The sequence below is a fragment of the Passer domesticus genome, chromosome 22 (assembly GCF_036417665.1).
Source record: "Passer domesticus isolate bPasDom1 chromosome 22, bPasDom1.hap1, whole genome shotgun sequence".
NCBI lineage: Eukaryota > Metazoa > Chordata > Aves > Passeriformes > Passeridae > Passer > Passer domesticus.
Genome location: NC_087495.1, coordinates 7,817,561 through 7,835,107, shown reverse-complemented (window position 1 = coordinate 7,835,107; position 17,547 = coordinate 7,817,561). Strand labels below are relative to the sequence as shown.

The 17,547-nt window shown below is 46.8% G+C and overlaps 1 protein-coding gene across 50 annotated transcripts in view; it reads left to right on the top strand.

The window, feature by feature from the left end:
* The window catches only part of CASZ1 (castor zinc finger 1), a 269,195-nt gene that overhangs the window by 245,158 nt on the left and 6,490 nt on the right, over window positions 1–17,547 (top strand). For all 50 annotated transcript variants that reach the window (XM_064397406.1, XM_064397402.1, XM_064397423.1 and 47 more), the window contains 9 exons: window positions 1,257–1,398; window positions 2,491–2,554; window positions 5,139–5,299; window positions 8,279–8,401; window positions 8,940–9,275; window positions 10,005–10,203; window positions 10,727–10,898; window positions 12,506–12,654; window positions 13,627–13,861. In XM_064397406.1, the coding sequence (XP_064253476.1) occupies window positions 1,257–1,398; window positions 2,491–2,554; window positions 5,139–5,299; window positions 8,279–8,401; window positions 8,940–9,275; window positions 10,005–10,203; window positions 10,727–10,898; window positions 12,506–12,654; window positions 13,627–13,861 (1,581 nt within the window). The remainder of the gene's footprint in view (window positions 1–1,256; window positions 1,399–2,490; window positions 2,555–5,138; window positions 5,300–8,278; window positions 8,402–8,939; window positions 9,276–10,004; window positions 10,204–10,726; window positions 10,899–12,505; window positions 12,655–13,626; window positions 13,862–17,547) is intronic.

The following is a 17,547-nucleotide window of genomic DNA, read 5'->3' as shown; positions in this document are numbered from 1 at the left end:
AGCTGTGGGTTTGGGGATCGGTGCAATCCACAAACGGGACCTCCTTTCTGCTCAGTTCTTGCCGCGCTGCCTGAGCGATGGAAGATGGGAAGGGGCAGCCCCTGGAGCAGCCCAGCACTCCTGCTGCTGCCAGGTGACAGCTCATTCCAGCATGCCAGGTGCAGGTGGGCACGGGCAGGGCAGGCTGAGCCTGGCAGCACCCGCAGCCCTGGGCTGAGCCCAGCCCTGCCCTGGCAGCGCTGCTGATGGCCCCGGCAGCCCAGGAGCAGCGGGGGAGTAGAAGGAAGTGATCTGATTAAATAGGGAGGGGAACCTTCACATACTTTAAAAATTATTGTTTGAAAAATTGTTTCCTAAAGCAGAGAAAGGTCATTGAGGGAACTATTTTCCTTTATTTTTTAATAAAATGCCACTTGCTGTCTGAGAAGCAGCTCGCCGTCAGCTGTACTGCCGGAGGGTAAATTAATATTTTAGTCACTTGGGGATTGTGGAAGAAAGCTCTGCAGACATGTTTCTGTCAGCAACTTTTTTCCCTCCTTTTTTCTTTGCCATTTCCCCTAATTTTTTTTTGCTTCAATTTGCTCTCTTTCGTCCCTACCCCCTCCTCTTTTCCTCTCCTCCTTCAATTTGAATTCCTCTTCGGCGGGCCCGGCGCTGCACTCCTGCCCAAAAAGCAGCGTGCCCTGTGTGCGGGGCCGCGGGCAGGGCGGTGGCGGGGCCGCCGCTGTCACCTTGGCTCGTCCCGGCGGGGCAGATGCTCCTGCTGGGCAGGCGCGGTGCCGGGCCGGCGCTGTCGCTACGGCAACGCCGGGGCTGGGGACGAGCAAGGGGGCTTGACTAGCAGTCGAAAGCTGCCACATTGCCTCAGCATTAACAGAGTCTTTAATAAACGCTTAAGAGGCAGCCCCGCAAATTAGTTGTGACAGTTTGTGCAGAGAATCAGGTCTCCCCCACGCTCCTTCCGCCCTTCTCCTTTAAAGGGCCCGTAGCCTGGACAACTTTGACATAATTTTGCAATAATTATCACTTGAAGAATTTCCACGCTGGAGTGGACGTCAGAACCCATCATGTCAACTTGGCAATAAACGCTGACCAGCAATCCCAGTACTTCCCTCCCCCCAACACTTTTTCTTTGCTTTTTCCACTTAGGCACTGGTGCCAATGATTTAACTTACTTATTTGCTGTTGTAACCTCATTTTAGACCTATGTTTTTAATTTGTTTTTTGCACTTAATTTCACTGTGTTTCTTGAGCAGGTAATGGACAGCCAGCGCCTCCCGGACGGTTCAATCCAGTCCAGGTGAAGCAGGAACCTGTGGAGGCCGTGGGACCGACATCTGCCACCAGTCAGGACCCCTTGCAGGAGCACAGCTTGGACCTGAGCGTCAAGGACCACGGGTGAGAGAAGTGGGCAGGCAGGAACACTCAACACATCCCAGCATCAGGCTTTGGGAAGTTTCTGTACCTGTCATTCAAGGGGACACAGCATGCTGGTGAAGGCAGCTTCACAGTGGTGGAGTTGAACACCCCAAAACTGAGGCAGGCAGGCTCACTCTGCTCCCCATTCTCCAGGTGGTTTTTTGGGCTCACAGGCACCTGCTGACTCTTCAACAAGAGCTTCACTTCTTCTGCTCCCTTCTGAAAATGGAGCCACTGGCAAAGCTGTTTTCACTTAGTCCTCCTGTCAGTTGCTGACTGAAACTGCTCCACTGCCACACCTCAGCACACTCTTAGCACTGCTGTAATCTGTTGAATCAGGGCTAAGGGAAGCACATGCCAGAGATTCTGGGCACACAGAACAGCTGGGTGTCAGGCTCACTCTGCTCTGGGTCTGGCATATGGTTGTGCAGGTGTGAATGCACCTATCTCAAAGCATGTGCCCCACCTGCCCAGCATCTCTGCTGAGAACAGGGGTGTTTGGGGATTGTGCTGAGTGGAAACAGCAGAGGAACTGATCCTGGGGATAAGTGAGCTCCACTTTGACCTTTGTATCCATTCCTGTCCATACCTTACTTAAGCAAGCCTCCCTTTGGGAGTCCAGCACTGGAGTCAGCTGCAGAGATCCTGAGGCTGCCCTTCAGGGCAGGATTGTGCCTTGCCTTCCTTACTGCCCAGGGGATCCCTGCCCCTGGCAGCACGAGCCTTTGTCAACATCCCCCCTGCTTTTGTGGTATTTTTGTGATATTTCTCATGACCTGAGGGAGGTCATGAGTTAACAAATGAAGTGTGATGGAGTGGACACCGGGGGAAGAGGTCCAGGCCATTTTGTAGTTGAAAGATGTAAATTCTGCAGACCTGAGACCCTCTTTCTGTCCCTCTTGGCTGTCACAAGTAGGCGAGTTTGGCCTGCCCAGGGGAGGGTTGGCATCATTCTTTTCCCCTGGATGTAGTAGGTGAGGAGTGAGGCAGCCTGAAGGGAGAAGGATTAATCTCAGCGCTCACAGTCCCTGTGCACATCTTAACTAAACCCTGTTGGTTTGTGTGTTTCAGTAATGAATCAAATGGCCACACAGTCTCAGCAAATTCATCTCTTTTATCCTCGCTTATGAATAAGGTAAGAGCCATCCATCAAACGCCTTTCATTCCCCCCACCAAGAGAAATTAAAGCTGCGATAGCGGGGAAGGGGGGGAAGAGATGCGTTTGTTTTTTAATGTTTTGCCTCTAATAAGATGAGTTTGTACCATTTAAATTTTGAGACCATTTTTCATCGGGTATAATTTCAGAGCCACTGCTTACGAATTAATTTAATGAACTGGCTGAAGAAATATATTGCCGCCTCTGACACCTTTTTTTTCCCCATCCTTTCTAGACAGAGGAGGGCTCCAAAAGCTCTTTTCTTTTCTTTTCTTTTCTTTTCTTTTCTTTTCTTTTCTTTTCTTTTCTGGGGGGGGTTGTTTTTTTGTTTGGGTTGGTTTGTTTGTTTGTTTTTGTTTTCAGAACCTGGCAACTTCTCTCTCACTTCCCTTTTACAGTTATTAATTTTTTTTACTTACTTAAATACATTTTGCTTCATTTGGAGAGGGAGAGAATAATCTATTTTTATGAAAGAGAAGAAAAAATTAGAAGTTTTAAACCAAAATAATCAATTTCCATCTTTCTGGTGTGAGTAATGGTGTCTAACAGAGTCCCCTTTACTGTGTCCTAGAATATTTATTTTAGATGATGCACAGTTTCTTTTTCCTTACTTTTTTGTTAAATTATACATCATCTTAAATGTATATTTCTCTTTCACATGATAAATTCTACTGTACCAAGATTAATTTTGCAGCTGTATACAACTGCTCTAGAGATCAGGGCACCCTTTGAGCCATGCTTTAATATTCTGCTATGTGATAGGTTTTATAGGCATAACCATTGCCATCCCCTTGGCTCTGGGTGTTACATGCATCAAGGCCATATAACCCTCAAGAGAGGGCAAAGTGACTTTGCCTGGTAATCTCCCACCTCCTTTCTTTCTTATCACTCTTTTTCTCTGTGTTGTTTAATTTCTGCATTTATCCTTATGGCACTTTTCTCCTCCATTGCCTTTCTGTTACACTGGGGTTTTGATTTTCCCTTTTAAACTTAATTTCTTATTTGTTTCTTTGTATTGTCCCTTTAGTGCTTCCAAGTATGCAGGTCTTTCTTTAGTGAACAAATGTGTTTAGTAGCTCTGCTCTATGGGGTCATGAGTCATTCTGAAGGTCCCAGAACAGGGAAATTCTCTTTCAGTGGAGACTTCACTTGAAAATCTCCAGGATAATATCTGATATAAGTGTATGTTTAGAAAAAAGCATTTCTTTGTGTGCAGTCTGACATAAGGTTCTTAAAGTTGTTCCAAGCAACTGTAGCACAGGTGCAAACTAGAAGTCAACTTAAAGGACTGGGATTAACCAATGAGATAAACCAGCAAAGAGTAGAACCCACTGTGTGTGTGATTGATGGAACCAATTCCAAGACTAAAGATTGCAGAGTCAAGCTTAGTTTGCTCAGGAACACATCACACTTGCTTCTTCCTCCTGCTGCACACAATTTCTGTTCATGGGGGAATCCTTCATTGTTTTTCTAGCAAAAAGAGCAGGAAAAAAACTTTACAGAAATGGAATTACCAGTGGAAACACACGACCTGAATTTCTGACTCCAGCCATAAAGAGTTGCAGTCTCCACACAGCAGAAGGGGCTTTACCTTCAGGGGGCATTAAGAGAGCCTCGAATAGCCAGGATTCCTGAAGCCTATTTCAGTTTATTTAGGGGGTTGTCAGGCTTAATTAACTGAAATTTATAAAGGGCTTTGAGACCCTCAAGTGGGTGGAGTTTCCAGTGCAAGCATTGGGCCCAATCCTGCATTTTATTCAGGCTGTGAAATTCACTTGTTACTGGAGGTAATTGAGAATGCAACAGAGAAAGACAGAGTCTGGGAAATCATGCATTTATTCTGAAAGAACACTTTCCCTGTAGACAGGCTTGAGTAACTTCATTTTTCTATCCTGCACATTTTACACCTGGACCTCTAAACCTGCTCTGTGTAGATTCTATTTGAAGCCTTTCACACAATGCAGATTGTCAGACCAAGTCCTGCTTCGTGGAGGATGTGTCCATTTAGAACAGAGAAGTGACACGATTTTATTACTGAAGTTAGTAAGAATTTTCCAGGAACTCGAGAGAGAATTTTTCCTCAGTTGAATGAGATTTTCATCCTTCTACCCCTCACACGTACCTGGTAGACACTACAGAGGAGACATCCTTGTGGCTGGGATCAGGTGACTGAACAAACTAGAGTTCACCAGTTCTGCCACCAGCAATTTGTGGGAGCTACACGGGGCTGTTACTGTTGAAGCCCACATGCCTTTTCCGTTGTCAGATAGGGGATGTCTCTCTTCACCTCAGTTTCCTCGTGGATAAAATAGACATGATGCTTAATTACTCCAACAAGATCCTTGAATAAATATTCAGTGGACACCTGAGTGCTTCATGATGGTTGGGTGGAAGATGCAGAAGAGTGAGGTGTTACTGACTTTTGCTGATGCAGCTGGAGCAGCCTGCACAGACTTTTTGTCTTCTCTTTTAATCTTTGGAGACACTGCTGTCTGTGGGACAGTCCTGAGGGTGGCTGTGGCTGTGTGCTGGGCTTGATGCAGTGTCTGTGTTCTTGTTCCAGATGTCCAAGAGCAGTGCCAGCCTTGGCAACCTGCTGAACATTAAGACAGAAGGCGAAGGCAGCCAGGCTGGGGCTGGGGAGCCAAGCCAGTACTTGGGCAAGGCAGTGAAGGCACTTGTCCAGGAGAAGCTCTCTGAGCCATGGAAGATGTACCTGCGCCGGTAAGGAGAGCCTGGAGCTGGGGAGAGGGGAGAGTGCTTCCTTTGCAAAGTGCCTGGCTCACTGAGCACAGAGTTCTGTTGAATGTAAAGGCCTCATTCTGTCAGACACGGATCACCTGGAGCACACTTAGCCCTTGGTCATATCATACCTGCCTGCACCAGGTGTTAATGTCTGCTAAGAAGTACCTGCCCACACGGAATTATTTTGCAAAGGGGTCTTGAGAACCAGATACAAGCACAAATCTTCATCTAGTTCTGTTATCCTGGACTTTACCTTAGGCTCCTCCTTATGACCCTGCAAGCCCAGGGGACCCAGTGTAGCTGTGCTCTTAGCACTGGACTGAGTGAGACCATGGCTTCACACAGGCCATTGTGCCTTGCCATGCTCCCTGGGGCATTCCAGCTGAAAGTAAACAAGTTCTGGGGATGTAGAGGCATGGGAATAAGGAAGAGGGTATGGCAGCTGGGGTGATTTCTGCTCTTTTTGTTGCAGGAAAGGAGACTCAAAAAGAAAATGGAGCAGATACAAAGCTCACCCACATACAGACACATGCACATACATGCCCAGACAGACACGTGCTTTGAGGGCACACAGATACACCCAGGCAGACACAGAGGTTTGTGCTCTGACACAGAGAGTCACCTACAAATGCCAGTGCACACTTTGGAAATCAAAGGCTTTAATGGGGAACACTAGAAAATCTTCTAGTCCAGCCCCTGGCTGGTGTGAGATCCTTCCCTGCAGTCCATTTCCATTTGGTCTGCTCTGGTTGTGATATTGCCAGGCAGTGTGGCTATTTTCTTGTCTCTGGGAGGATTGTTCTACCACCTTGTAGGTTTCAATGTCACAACCTTTTCCATGTATGCTGCCTGAGTTCCACTTCTTGTAGCTTTGTTGCAGCTCTGTTTATATCCCCTTGAACCACAGCAGATCATTCCTCTCTGCAGCTGGAGTTCAGCCCCTTCAGACAGTCCCAAACTTTCAGCATTCCATTTAACCAGGCTCACTTACCTCCTTCAGTCTGACTCTGGATTAGTCCCTTGTGCCTGCAGGTCCTGTTGCTTTCCTGTGGTTCCCTGGATGGTGCAGATTTGTCACCCTCCCCACAGAACAAGCTTCCTGCCCCCAAACAGGCAGCTCAGAATGTGTTTGTATCTACACAGAATAATGTATAGAACCATGGTTATCATCCTCTGTGACACAGAATTGCTTTTAAAGTTGTTCAGGGAGTCCCCCACGCCCAGGTGTATTTGTTTTGTGTTTCCAAACATGATTCTCCTGTTCTGAACGTTCCCCCTTGTCTTGCCAAACCTCTCTGTGCTCTTTTTCTCCTCTTGCACTGGTATTGCCACCTCCTCCCAGTTTAGTATCTTTGTGAATTTCATAAACACACTGTTTACTCCTAGATTACTAATTAAGATGTTAAATAAACTCAGACTAGCCCAAGTCCTCCTCTCAGCACTCACACAATGCCTCCTCCTCCCAGCTCAGTGTGGTGCTGCTTGTCATCAGCCTTTGTTTATGGTCCCTCAGCCAGTTTCAAGCCATGAGGTGGCATTACATCCAGGCCAATTGGAATTAATTCTAAGCATATGCAAGACTGAATCAAATGCTTTACTAAAATCCAAATATATTGCATCCCTTCATCCACTAATTTTGTAATTCTATCAAAAAAAGCAATTAAATTTGTCTGGCAAGATTTATTCTTTATAATCCTGATGCTGTTTATTGCTCATGGTTCCTTTATCCTCTAGATGTTTAATGATTTTCTCCTCCCTCTTAATATTTGTTCCATTACTTTACTGGAAGGAGAAGTTAAGGCCAGAGGTATGATAATTGCCAAAGATGACTTGTCTTTTCTTTTTTCCCTCAAAGAACCAGTACCTTGACTGTTTAATTTCTTCATTTTTTTCCACTTATGTAGTACCTCCCATTTCTCTATGGCTTAAAAACCAGCAAATGGTAATGTAATCAGTTTGGGAGTTAATTTCCATTGCACTTCAGGACATACATCATCCAGCCTGACTGATTTGTGCATTTCTATATTTTCCGTTTGAGTCCCTTTATCTGCTCTTCTAGAAGATCTTCACCACATCCCAAATTCTCTGCTTTGTCTTCAGTTTTCTCATACAAAGCAAATTTTATAATGCAGCCATTTTTGATTCATCACCTCCCTTTTTGTGGGAGGCCTTCTTTCTAGGTTCAGCACTTCTTGTCTCTGATGAAACAGCCCCTTTAGTTTGCAATAACGTGGTTTCTTCTCTCACCCCACAATTACTTTCCTTCCTCTTCTCCCTGCAAGCCATAACTGACAGCACATGTTGTATATCCACAGACCTTCCTTCTCCAGTACCAGTTTTTTCTCTTTCCTTTACCCTCCCATTGGTGAGAGGTCCCTCCTGGGACCATACAGGCTGCTGTTTGTTTCTTGCTTTCCTGCTCATCAGAGCAACTGTAGTTTGTTGTACCTTAATTATGCAAGATTCCCTTGTTAAGTTTCAAATCCTTCCTGCCAGTGTTTCTTACTTGTTTTCTTGATTCCCTGTGATTCTGGAGTTTCCTGAAATCACACGTATTTGTGCTGCACTTATTAAGTCCAGAGATCTCAGCAGTGGCTGAGCAGTGACACCATGCTGAGCTGGTTTTGCCCTCTTGGCCATTGCTCCAAGATAACACAAGACATCTCTTGGAGAACGTGGTGGGTTTTGCTCTGGGGTTTGCATGGCAGGGTTGTTGTTCTGTAGATCAGGATGGTGCTGTGCAGTGTTTGTGCAGTCCAGGCTGTAATTGCTGTTAGATGATGCTTCACCTTTCCCATCTGAGAGATAACCTCATGTCCAAGGGTGGATTCTGGGTCCAGAATTACTGTTGTTTGTGGGAATGCTAATAGAGTTGAAAAATACAGAAATAATGTCTTTTCCAACTCCACTTCTCTCCTGGGGCCTTCCCTGAGATGTCTGCTTGTCTGTTTTGGCCAGGTTTGGCACCAAGGATTTCTGTGATGCCCAGTGTGACTTCCTCCATAAGGTGCATTTCCACTGTGTGGTGGAGGAATGTGGAGCCCTGTTCAGCACCCTGGATGGAGCCATCAAGCACGCCAAGTGAGTGGGAGAGCAGAGGAAGCTCTGCAGGGCACACTGCAGTCCAGGACCACCCCAGGTTCCTTTTAAAGGCAGTGGAATGTCCAAGTAAAGAATGAGCAAGGCCTTCAGTGGCCATTCACTTGCCTGAGTCTGAAGGGGTTGTAGGGAAGGAGATATTGCAAATTTTAAGACAGATCTGCTGGCATGGTTGGTCTCTCCTGTTGGATGCTTCCCTGTGGTTCACTGCAGGAGATGTCTGGCTTCTCCCAGCAGCCCTGGGAAGCTGCCCCACAGCTGATCTCAGTGACTGCACTGATTCTGGGGTTTCTCTAATTTTAACATGCTTTGGCACCTGTCTCCACCCATCCTAATGATTTCCCTTCTCTTCAGAGATGATTTAGGATGGCCCTAAATCTTACCCAAAGTCTGCAGAGCCCCTTTTAGGATTAATCCACACCAATCCGTTTACAGGCTCCTGCCACATTCTTGTTGGTGTTTAATCAAATTACATGAAATGGTCAAGAATTTATGTCTGAGTAAGTATCTTGTTTTGCAGTTTTCACTTCCGAACTGAAGGTGGAACTGTGAAAAGCAACTCTGAGTCTCCCTTCTCAACTGCTACTGAGAATAAGGCTTCACTGGCCCCTTCATCACCATCTGCTGCTTCTGCCACCATGGCCAGTGCTCCTGCCCTTGACGTGCCCACTCCAAATCCAGCTGCTATGCCCTCTGCTCCCACACTACTTGCTTGGAAGCAGCTGGCTTCAACCATACCCCAGATGCCTCAGATCCCAGCATCAGTGCCTAACCTGGCAGCTTCACCCTTGGCAACGACTTCCCTGGAGAATGCCAAGCCTCAGGTCAAACCTGGATTTCTTCAGTTCCAGGAGAAGTAAGTTTTAGCTACCATTTGCCTCCCTCTATCCTCCCCAGCCAACCTTTCCTCAGAGCTGCAATACCACTCTGCTGTTCACCCACTGAGAAACCTGTCTAGAAAGTACTCTGGGCTTGACTTCATGGAAAATTACTTCTATGAAGTCCAGGAAGTACTTTAAGGTTTTTGAGTGCATCTGAGAGCACTTTTAGGCATGAATTTTGCAGATAAATAAACTTGGTGATCTATCTATCACTGATCCCTGTTTTATCCCTTGCAAGAGCTGTGCAGAAATACAGGTATCCTTGCAGTGTGTTTGACAGTGAAGGGTTATTGGGCCAGAAATTCATGCACTGAGTGGGGGGTGGAAGGTACCAAACCCATTAGCTGATGAGAGGGGCAGTGCTGTCTTTGTCAGATCAGGGGAAGCCCTGGCATCCTGCAGTGGCCACGCTCAAGAGTTGTGTTTCCTTTGAACTTTAAATTGGAAAAGTGGCCCTCGAAACTACAGAACCCACTGTGCATTGCTGTGTTCTAATAATCCTAACCAAGAAAGTGCAGTAGTTGGGTGGAATTGTAGTAATGCTGCCAGCCTCAATTTCCCTGAAGAGGAAGGTGGCTATGGGAAATCTGTGGGCCATGTTTGGAACAGAGGCTTCAGCTGGGCTCCCCTTGAATTAAATCTTGGCAAAGAAACAAATGTGTGAAATGAGTGAAGGTGATGATTGGGTTTTGGATGTATTCCAGTGATCCCTGCTTGGCAACAGACTGCAAGTACGCCAACAAATTCCATTTCCACTGTCTCTTTGGGAACTGCAAGTATGTGTGCAAAACCTCTGGCAAAGCAGAATCCCACTGCCTGGACCACATCAACCCCAACAATAATCTGGTGAATGTGCGAGACCAGTTTGCTTACTACTCCCTGCAGTGTCTTTGTCCAAACCAGGTAAGAGCCATTCCAGAGCAGTGTTCTGGCAGGACTGGGGAGAGGGAGATGAAGATCAGCTAGACTGACTCTCCAGCAGGAAGTGAGGCTGTGTGTGGCTTTCTTGGCATTACTACAGAACCATGGAAGTCATAATTATGTGGTCTGGAAAAACATTTGGTTCTTATCAAATGGGAAGTCATGATGCATTTGTGTATTTTTGACTTGGGTGAAGTGGACAAGGGAATGAGAATAATCTGAGAGACAAGATGACATAGAATAAAAATCTGTGGTGAATCCAGGGAAAGCCATGAGGAAGCTTTGGGATAGCTCAGTGTAGAATAGTGCATTACAGAGTACACAGAGCAATGTAAAAAGACTCGAGAGGGGACAAGGTGCATGGCAGGTTGTGGAAGATAAAATGGGATCTGGAGCATCAGTGCAGGCCCCTCTGACACATCAGAAGGGACAGCATTAGAGCAGGCAGTTGGGGGTGCATTTGTTTTAGACCTGCCTGAAGCACATGCCTGTGTGCTCCCTGCAGCACTGTGAATTCCGGATGCGAGGGCATTACCACTGTCTGCGTCCTGGCTGCTACTTCGTGACTAACATCACCACCAAGCTGCCCTGGCACGTGAAGAAGCATGAGAAGGCAGAGAGGAGGGCAGCCAACGGCTTCAAGTATTTTACCAAGCGGGAGGAATGTGGCAGACTAGGTGAGTTTTGCTCCGTTTCTCATGTGGTGTGTCCCATGCCCAGGCCAAGAATGCCATAAGTTAGAACCTGCAAGTTATGCTTAAGAGGTATTTGGTCATTAAATCACTAAACAAGAAAGGCAACAAAACATAAAGCAGTTCCTGGTCTGTCTGGTTGAAGCATGTTTTCACAAATAGACCCAAGGTAAATGAATAGAAACTGTACTATGCAGAATTGTATATATGAATTTGTCTGGATATAAAGCGTCCTCATTTTTCTTCTTTTTATCTAATTTTCAAAGCCGTGTGTGTGTGTGTTTGTTTTCTTTACTTTGTCGTCTTTTGGACCTACTGCTTGTGTTGGGTGAAATTTAAGGGTGCTCTTAGGAGAATTTTTTTTTTCTTAACCAGTGCTAGTGCAGCATATTGAAAGTGAAATGGCACATAATCAGAGAGAGATGGACAAGAACATGTAATAAGCTACTCTCCTCTCTCCAAACCCATCCTCCCCAGCCCCTGTGAGCAGCAGGGCACACAGTGTTCTGAGGGCAGCCCCCCAGAGCAGGGCTGAGGGAACATGTGAGTGTGGCACAGGCTCAGGCTGGGGCTGCCTCACTTGCCAGAACAACCAGCAGCACTGCAGCAGTTATTAAAACCAAGTGCCTCCAGTGTAAAGCTGGTAAAACAAATGCACAACAACAAAAAACAGAATGGATTCCTGTGGAGGTACCTGGAGCTGAAATCCAGGACTCTGAATGGGAGTTCCTAAAGACAAGTCTGTCCTGAACTGCCTGGGATTCACTTAAACCTTCTCACTGTGGTTTGGCAGTGTCACAGACCCAATCTTCCCTATCACTCCTGGTTGGAGCAAAGGCTGGAACCAACCAAGGTTCAGAATAACACCTCTGGGTGCTGTTCCTTCCCACTGCAGGAAAACAGCCACAGTAGGCAGAGCAGTGTGGGACTGTCCCTTGGGATTTGAGATTGTCCCTTAATGGTTTGTGCACGCCTGGCACGCGTGGCTGTGGCCACGAGGAGCAGAACCTGTGAAGTGCTGTATGCCAGAGCCCATAGCAATTGCTGCTTGTTCAGTGGCTGCCCCTCTTACACAACAGTTTTGGAGTGGCAGTAAACAGTTCCTGGCTCATTCCTGTCTGACCAGAGCACACACACTGTCCAGAGCTGGAGATGATATGAGACTGCTTTTCTGAGAACACAGTTAGAGGGGGGAAAAAAAGAACTTTTCATTTCTAATCTAATTATGAGCGTGTGTTTTGATTGTAGCTTCTGTGATACAGCTGAATGTCCTGGTTTTTTTCTTGTTGTAAAAGAAAAGGCACTAGCTAAGACTGAAGAGCATTAGGCACTACCAGATGTAATGGCAATGTTCCTGCCTTTATAATGGCACAAAGAGGAATGGACTGGGCTGAGGTCTGAGATCTCTGTACACTGTAATCCTCTCTTGCAGTTGCTCAGCAGGCAGTAGATTGTGAGTTTGTTTTTTTTATTGAAGACTGTTCTGAATAACCCATGACCACTGAAAATGTTCTGTCTGATCATCTTCCCTCTGGTCCTGCTCCCTGTGGGAACCTTCATGTGCAACATAAGTGTGGGTTTTGTGTCTGCAGGTTGCAAATACAACCAGGTGAACAGCCACTTCCACTGCATCCGAGAGGGCTGCCAGTTCTCCTTCCTGCTCAAGCACCAAATGACATCCCATGCCAGGAAGCACATGAGAAGGATGCTGGGGAAGAACTTTGATCGTGTTCCTACTCAGGTAACTCCTTTTGTGGAAGCTGTAGATCCACAGACAGTGTTGGCCCCCTGGGTTGCAGAGCTGATGCAGGGCCAAGGCACTTGTACCCAGCCTCTGAGGGATGTGTGTCTGCTCTGGGGGATGCTGCTGGGCAGTGGGAGTACACCCAGGGTAGCTTTACCTGGCTGAACTTACACAAGATGAGTAAAGATGATGAAGCATTGATTGCAAAGCATTGCTTAGTGCAAACAGCTTTTCTTTGTAAATTTTGTAGAAAAAACATTGAGAAGGACACTAAAATTATTTACAACTTTCACTCTCTCCCAGCTCTTTCAATATATACAATTGGCTTATTAAAATTAACGTGCTTAGGATGTGGAAGAATTGAATGTGCTGGTTAAAGATATTTCCTGTTGCATCTAAAGAAGTCACAGATGCTAAGGAACTGGTATTGCTGTTGTGGCAGCTTTGGTCTCTTGTAAAAAGTTGAGGTACAAGAATCACACTTAGGAAGACTTAACAAATAAATTTGTCTTCACAACTCTTGTAGCAGATGCTGAGTCTAACCCTAAGAATTCTAGTGCACACTGGGCAGAAAATGCTGTGTTTAACCTCCACCTTTCAGGGGCTCAGCACTGAACTCAGGCATGGTTCCAGCATGTGACTGCAGCAGGACCCACAGGGTGAGGGGGCAATGCCAACATTAACACCTCCTCTTTGGGAAGCATCAGGATGCTGGTGCCAAGATTAACACTCCCAGCTCCCAGTGCAGCACAATCCACATACCAGGATGCATGTGCCAGGTTTCATGCTCTGAGCCCCTGGTGCAGGAGCAGTCATGCTCCCAGCCCCAGTGCAATGGTTCCACTCACAAGCACGTGCCAGCTGTCCCTCATGGGCTGTGGCAGAGGGAGATAAACGTGCAGACAGATGGTTTTGGTCCTGGTATCTTGCTTTTGGTGTGAAAGTCCCCGTCGTGTTTTCCTGCTGCAGGTTATTGGCCACACTCCAAGAAATGAAAATCTCCCCCAGGTTGGCAGCATGGCACCCAGCCCAGCCTCGTCAGGAACCCCAGCTTCCTTTCAGGGACCCCCAAGCATGATGGACACTGAAACAGAGGAGTACATGGATTACACTGGCTGCAGCCCGGGGGGCATCTCCTCTGAATCTTCCAACATGGACCGCAGCTGCTCCAGCACTCCAGTGGGCAATGAAAGTACATCAGCAGGTAAGGAGAGGGGTGTGTGTGAAACGGATCACCAGCTGCCTGCTCTCCTGGCAGAGAAACTCAGAAAAACAGGCCAAGGGACAGTTGCACCTTAAAATACACACTGTGCCAACTTCAGTAGTGCCTCACACTAACCCAGCTCTCTCCAGCACCTGAGAGAAGAGGTCCAGCAAAATATACGCCTCAAGCATCCAGGAACTTAGCAGCATACCTTTTTCCTCCCATGAAGAGAGGTTTTTATCCTGGGTCTTGGAGTTGGGTATATTTGAATAGTTGACTTTAGAAAAAAAACAGTAAAAAAGAGCTGTGGGCCCCTTCTGTACTTGGGATTTTCTCTGGTACCTCTTTGTATTTCCTCAAGCAGCATCCAAAGTCAGGCACTTTATTGTACTGGTGAAGCACAACAGCAGATTGACATACACAGGGGATAGAACCTGTCACATCTTCAGAAAGCAACATCTAAAAGCAGCTCACTGAGGTCCCTTCCTCACCCAAAAACTCTTGTTCCACTTCGTGCAGTTGCACGGAGCAGACCCCCTCCATGCCCTCTTTTGGGAGGTGAGTTCCTGCCCTGTTTGCCAGGATCATCAGAGCCAGCTCCCCCTGCCCTGCATTACAGTCAGCTCATCAGGAGTCAGATGCCTGGTAGGAGTTCTGCCATCATGAAGTGATGACCAGGGATCTCTCAGCTGTACCTCCCCAGGGTTTAGTGGGATATTCTGCACAGGCTGTCTCAGTTTGCTTTAATTCCATACACATTTTCCTATTTTCTCTCCCCCCCAGTTAAAGGCCATCAGAGCAGTCACACTGCTGGGTCTTGGCACTGGCCCCAGGACATCATGGCACCTCCAGAGGGTTCTGCTGGGGCAGTGGGTCCTGGCACACTCTTCTGTTCCAGTAGTGGCCCAAGTGCTAGGAAATGCCCCCCACTTCTCTGCAGGCAGGGAGCAGCTCACCTGCCCCAAGTGCCAGAGAACCCTTACAGCTGAAGCAGGCAGCAGCCCTAGAGATGAACAAGGACCAGAATGACCAAATGAATCCAGAATTCCTGCCTGAAAGCCTGTGTCTCTTCCCCCATACCATAAAGCTCCCTTACTTCCTGCAGAGACAACTCTCCTCTTCCTGGTGCTGTCAATTCCTCACCTTCTGTTTCTTCTCTGTTGCAGTTCTGTTTCATACATTTGTGAATGTATTTTCCATTTTCATCATATTGCTTCTGCTCTTGGGTTCTCATTTCAGTTCTTTTGTTTCTTGTTTGGTTGGTTTTGGTTTGTTTTATTTTCTTTTCTTTTTTTTTCCTTTTTTTTCTGCTATTTTTTCTCTCCACATTCTCCAGGCTGCCTGGTTCCTTCTACTGCTACCGCTGCTGCCGATGATGCAACCCACACTGCACCACAACCTCCACCACCATCTCTGCCTCCATCTTTCTCACAAGCCCTGCTTAGGTCTCCCCTCCCCAGCCTCCCCTACCTCTTCTCTCCATCTTGTCTCTCGTACTCCCTGCTCAGTGCCACCCTGGGAGCCAGCAGAGGCATTGTCATGCCTGCCGCCAGCACCGCTGGGTTCTCGCCCATCATTGCCACTCCACCTCCAGTAAAAAGTGACGTTCCCTTAGTGCAGGATGCAGCAGGTAACACTTCTTTGCTTTCTCTCCGTGTCCTGTGCCCAGCTCGGTCCCCACTCACCCTGCCCATGGTTTTGCTCTGCACCTTTGGGTGGGCAGAGCAGCAAAGGCCACTCTGTGCCTTGGCAAATGTTCCCCCAGGGCCCGTCCATGCCTGCTCCTTTTCCCTGCTGACACAGTAACCACAGCCAGGGGAAACAAACCACAGCAAATCATCCATAGACGTTCGGATGAGTAACTGAGAGCAATTGCCACCAATTCCTAAGTGTGAGAAAAACCTAACAAAATCCACAGCTAACGTGCATTTTCAGTGTCTTGGTGACCTCAGAGTGGCCACAGAGCAAACTTTTGCTCACGTGGCATTAATGGGACTTGGACTTCTTGGTTAGATCTTCCAGGCCAGCCAAGCCAGTGCCTGCCATAGTGTGCTGCACAGGTGAATGTCTGATGAGGTGCCCAGCTCCTGTGTTTCAACTGATCTTGCAAACTTCATAGGAAGCCACAAGTTGAGGGGTGCCTTCCCAGGATGAGGAGTGAAGTGCAGTCACATGATGACATCATCAGACAGGTTGAGCTGTTTCTCACACTCATTATTTATCAAGGCTCTAATCAGCTGCAGAAAATACAGATAGATTTCAGTTTTGGGCTGCCATGATTCCCATGTGTGACTGAGATCAGAGATGTCTCAGGCTGGGTATTCTCATTCCATCTGGGAATAGCTTTCAGGGTGTGTCTCATTTTTGGCTTCTTTTCCCAACTCCTAGCTCTTTTCTAGTTAATTAAGGACATCTTTGTGCTTAAAGCTCACACTTATGAGGCTTCTGGCAGCCTTCAAGTATCCCAGTCATTCTTCCTGCCAGTTTCAGTAATGTGTAAATCCAAGGTCAGAGGTTGGGAGTATGGCTGGAGAACCAACTTCACAGGTTTCCAACTCCAGTTCATAGGTTTTTCTCAAGGGACTTGGCAGGAGAAGGATCCTTGCCTTGTCCAGAGGAGTGTGTGCCAGTTAACAAAATGAGAAACTCTATCTTTGCTTCTTTTTTAACTGAACTGCATGCAGCCTGAAACATTTTTAACCTTGTGCTGTGCTTCCTCTAATCAAATATTTTAAAGTGTCTTTTGTTTTTACCTTGGTGTAGTTTGCTGAATGCTGACATTATTAGTGGTTAAAGAAATAACCTTATGGAAAATACTTACCATTAAGATTTGGTGGGGATCATATCCATTGAGGCTTGTAATCTTTCACAGGGTGCAGGGACTGAATGCTGGCAAAAGAGGAGAGTGCACCAAGTGTCATCTCCCTTCATTATGCCCTTACTCCAAAACTTTACCTGTATGAGAAAACAGAATTGGTTTTCAACTAAAGTTTTAAGCACATCTGTTTGAACTATTTTAAAAGCTGGGTAGATACAGAGTTTTAAATGGGTAAAATTTAAATTCTACTTATTTCCCATCCAGAGTATTTTCTTTAAGATGGATTATCCCATATTCCCATCCAAAGGCAGACAATATGAACATTAATTAATGCTAAAGAACTTGATGGCTTGGCTGTAATTTTATTAAAAGGAGTTAATCTGGACAGCAGTGACTTGTCCAGGCACCACTGCACTTACATGAGTTGGCTGGGAGTGGAGAACTGGATTTTTCAATACCAGATGTTTAGGGGGGAGCAGAGAGCAAATTGGTCACAGATTCTGTAGTTAGGAGCCTGCCAATTTCAAATCTCCAGTGACAGAAAGTTATTCTTTCCCTGGTAGCTGGTTAAATCAGCCTTGGCATGCAGTTTCCACCGTGTCACTCAGCTGGTCTCACCGTGGGTGACCTGAGCTGGGGTCCTGAGCCTGAGCACCAGAGCCAGTAACAAATGGTGCAGGAAAACCTTTTGTTCTTTGCTTATCCCACAAACTGTACCTTGTGGGAGGAGGTTCCTGCCACCACTCCATTGGGAGTGGGGAGGTTTCCTTCAGTGGTCGCCACCTTCTCCTGAAGGGCTGTCCCTGAGGGGCTGTCACCTGTCATACCTGGCAGAAAGGAGGCAATGCTGCACAGTGACTGTCCCTTC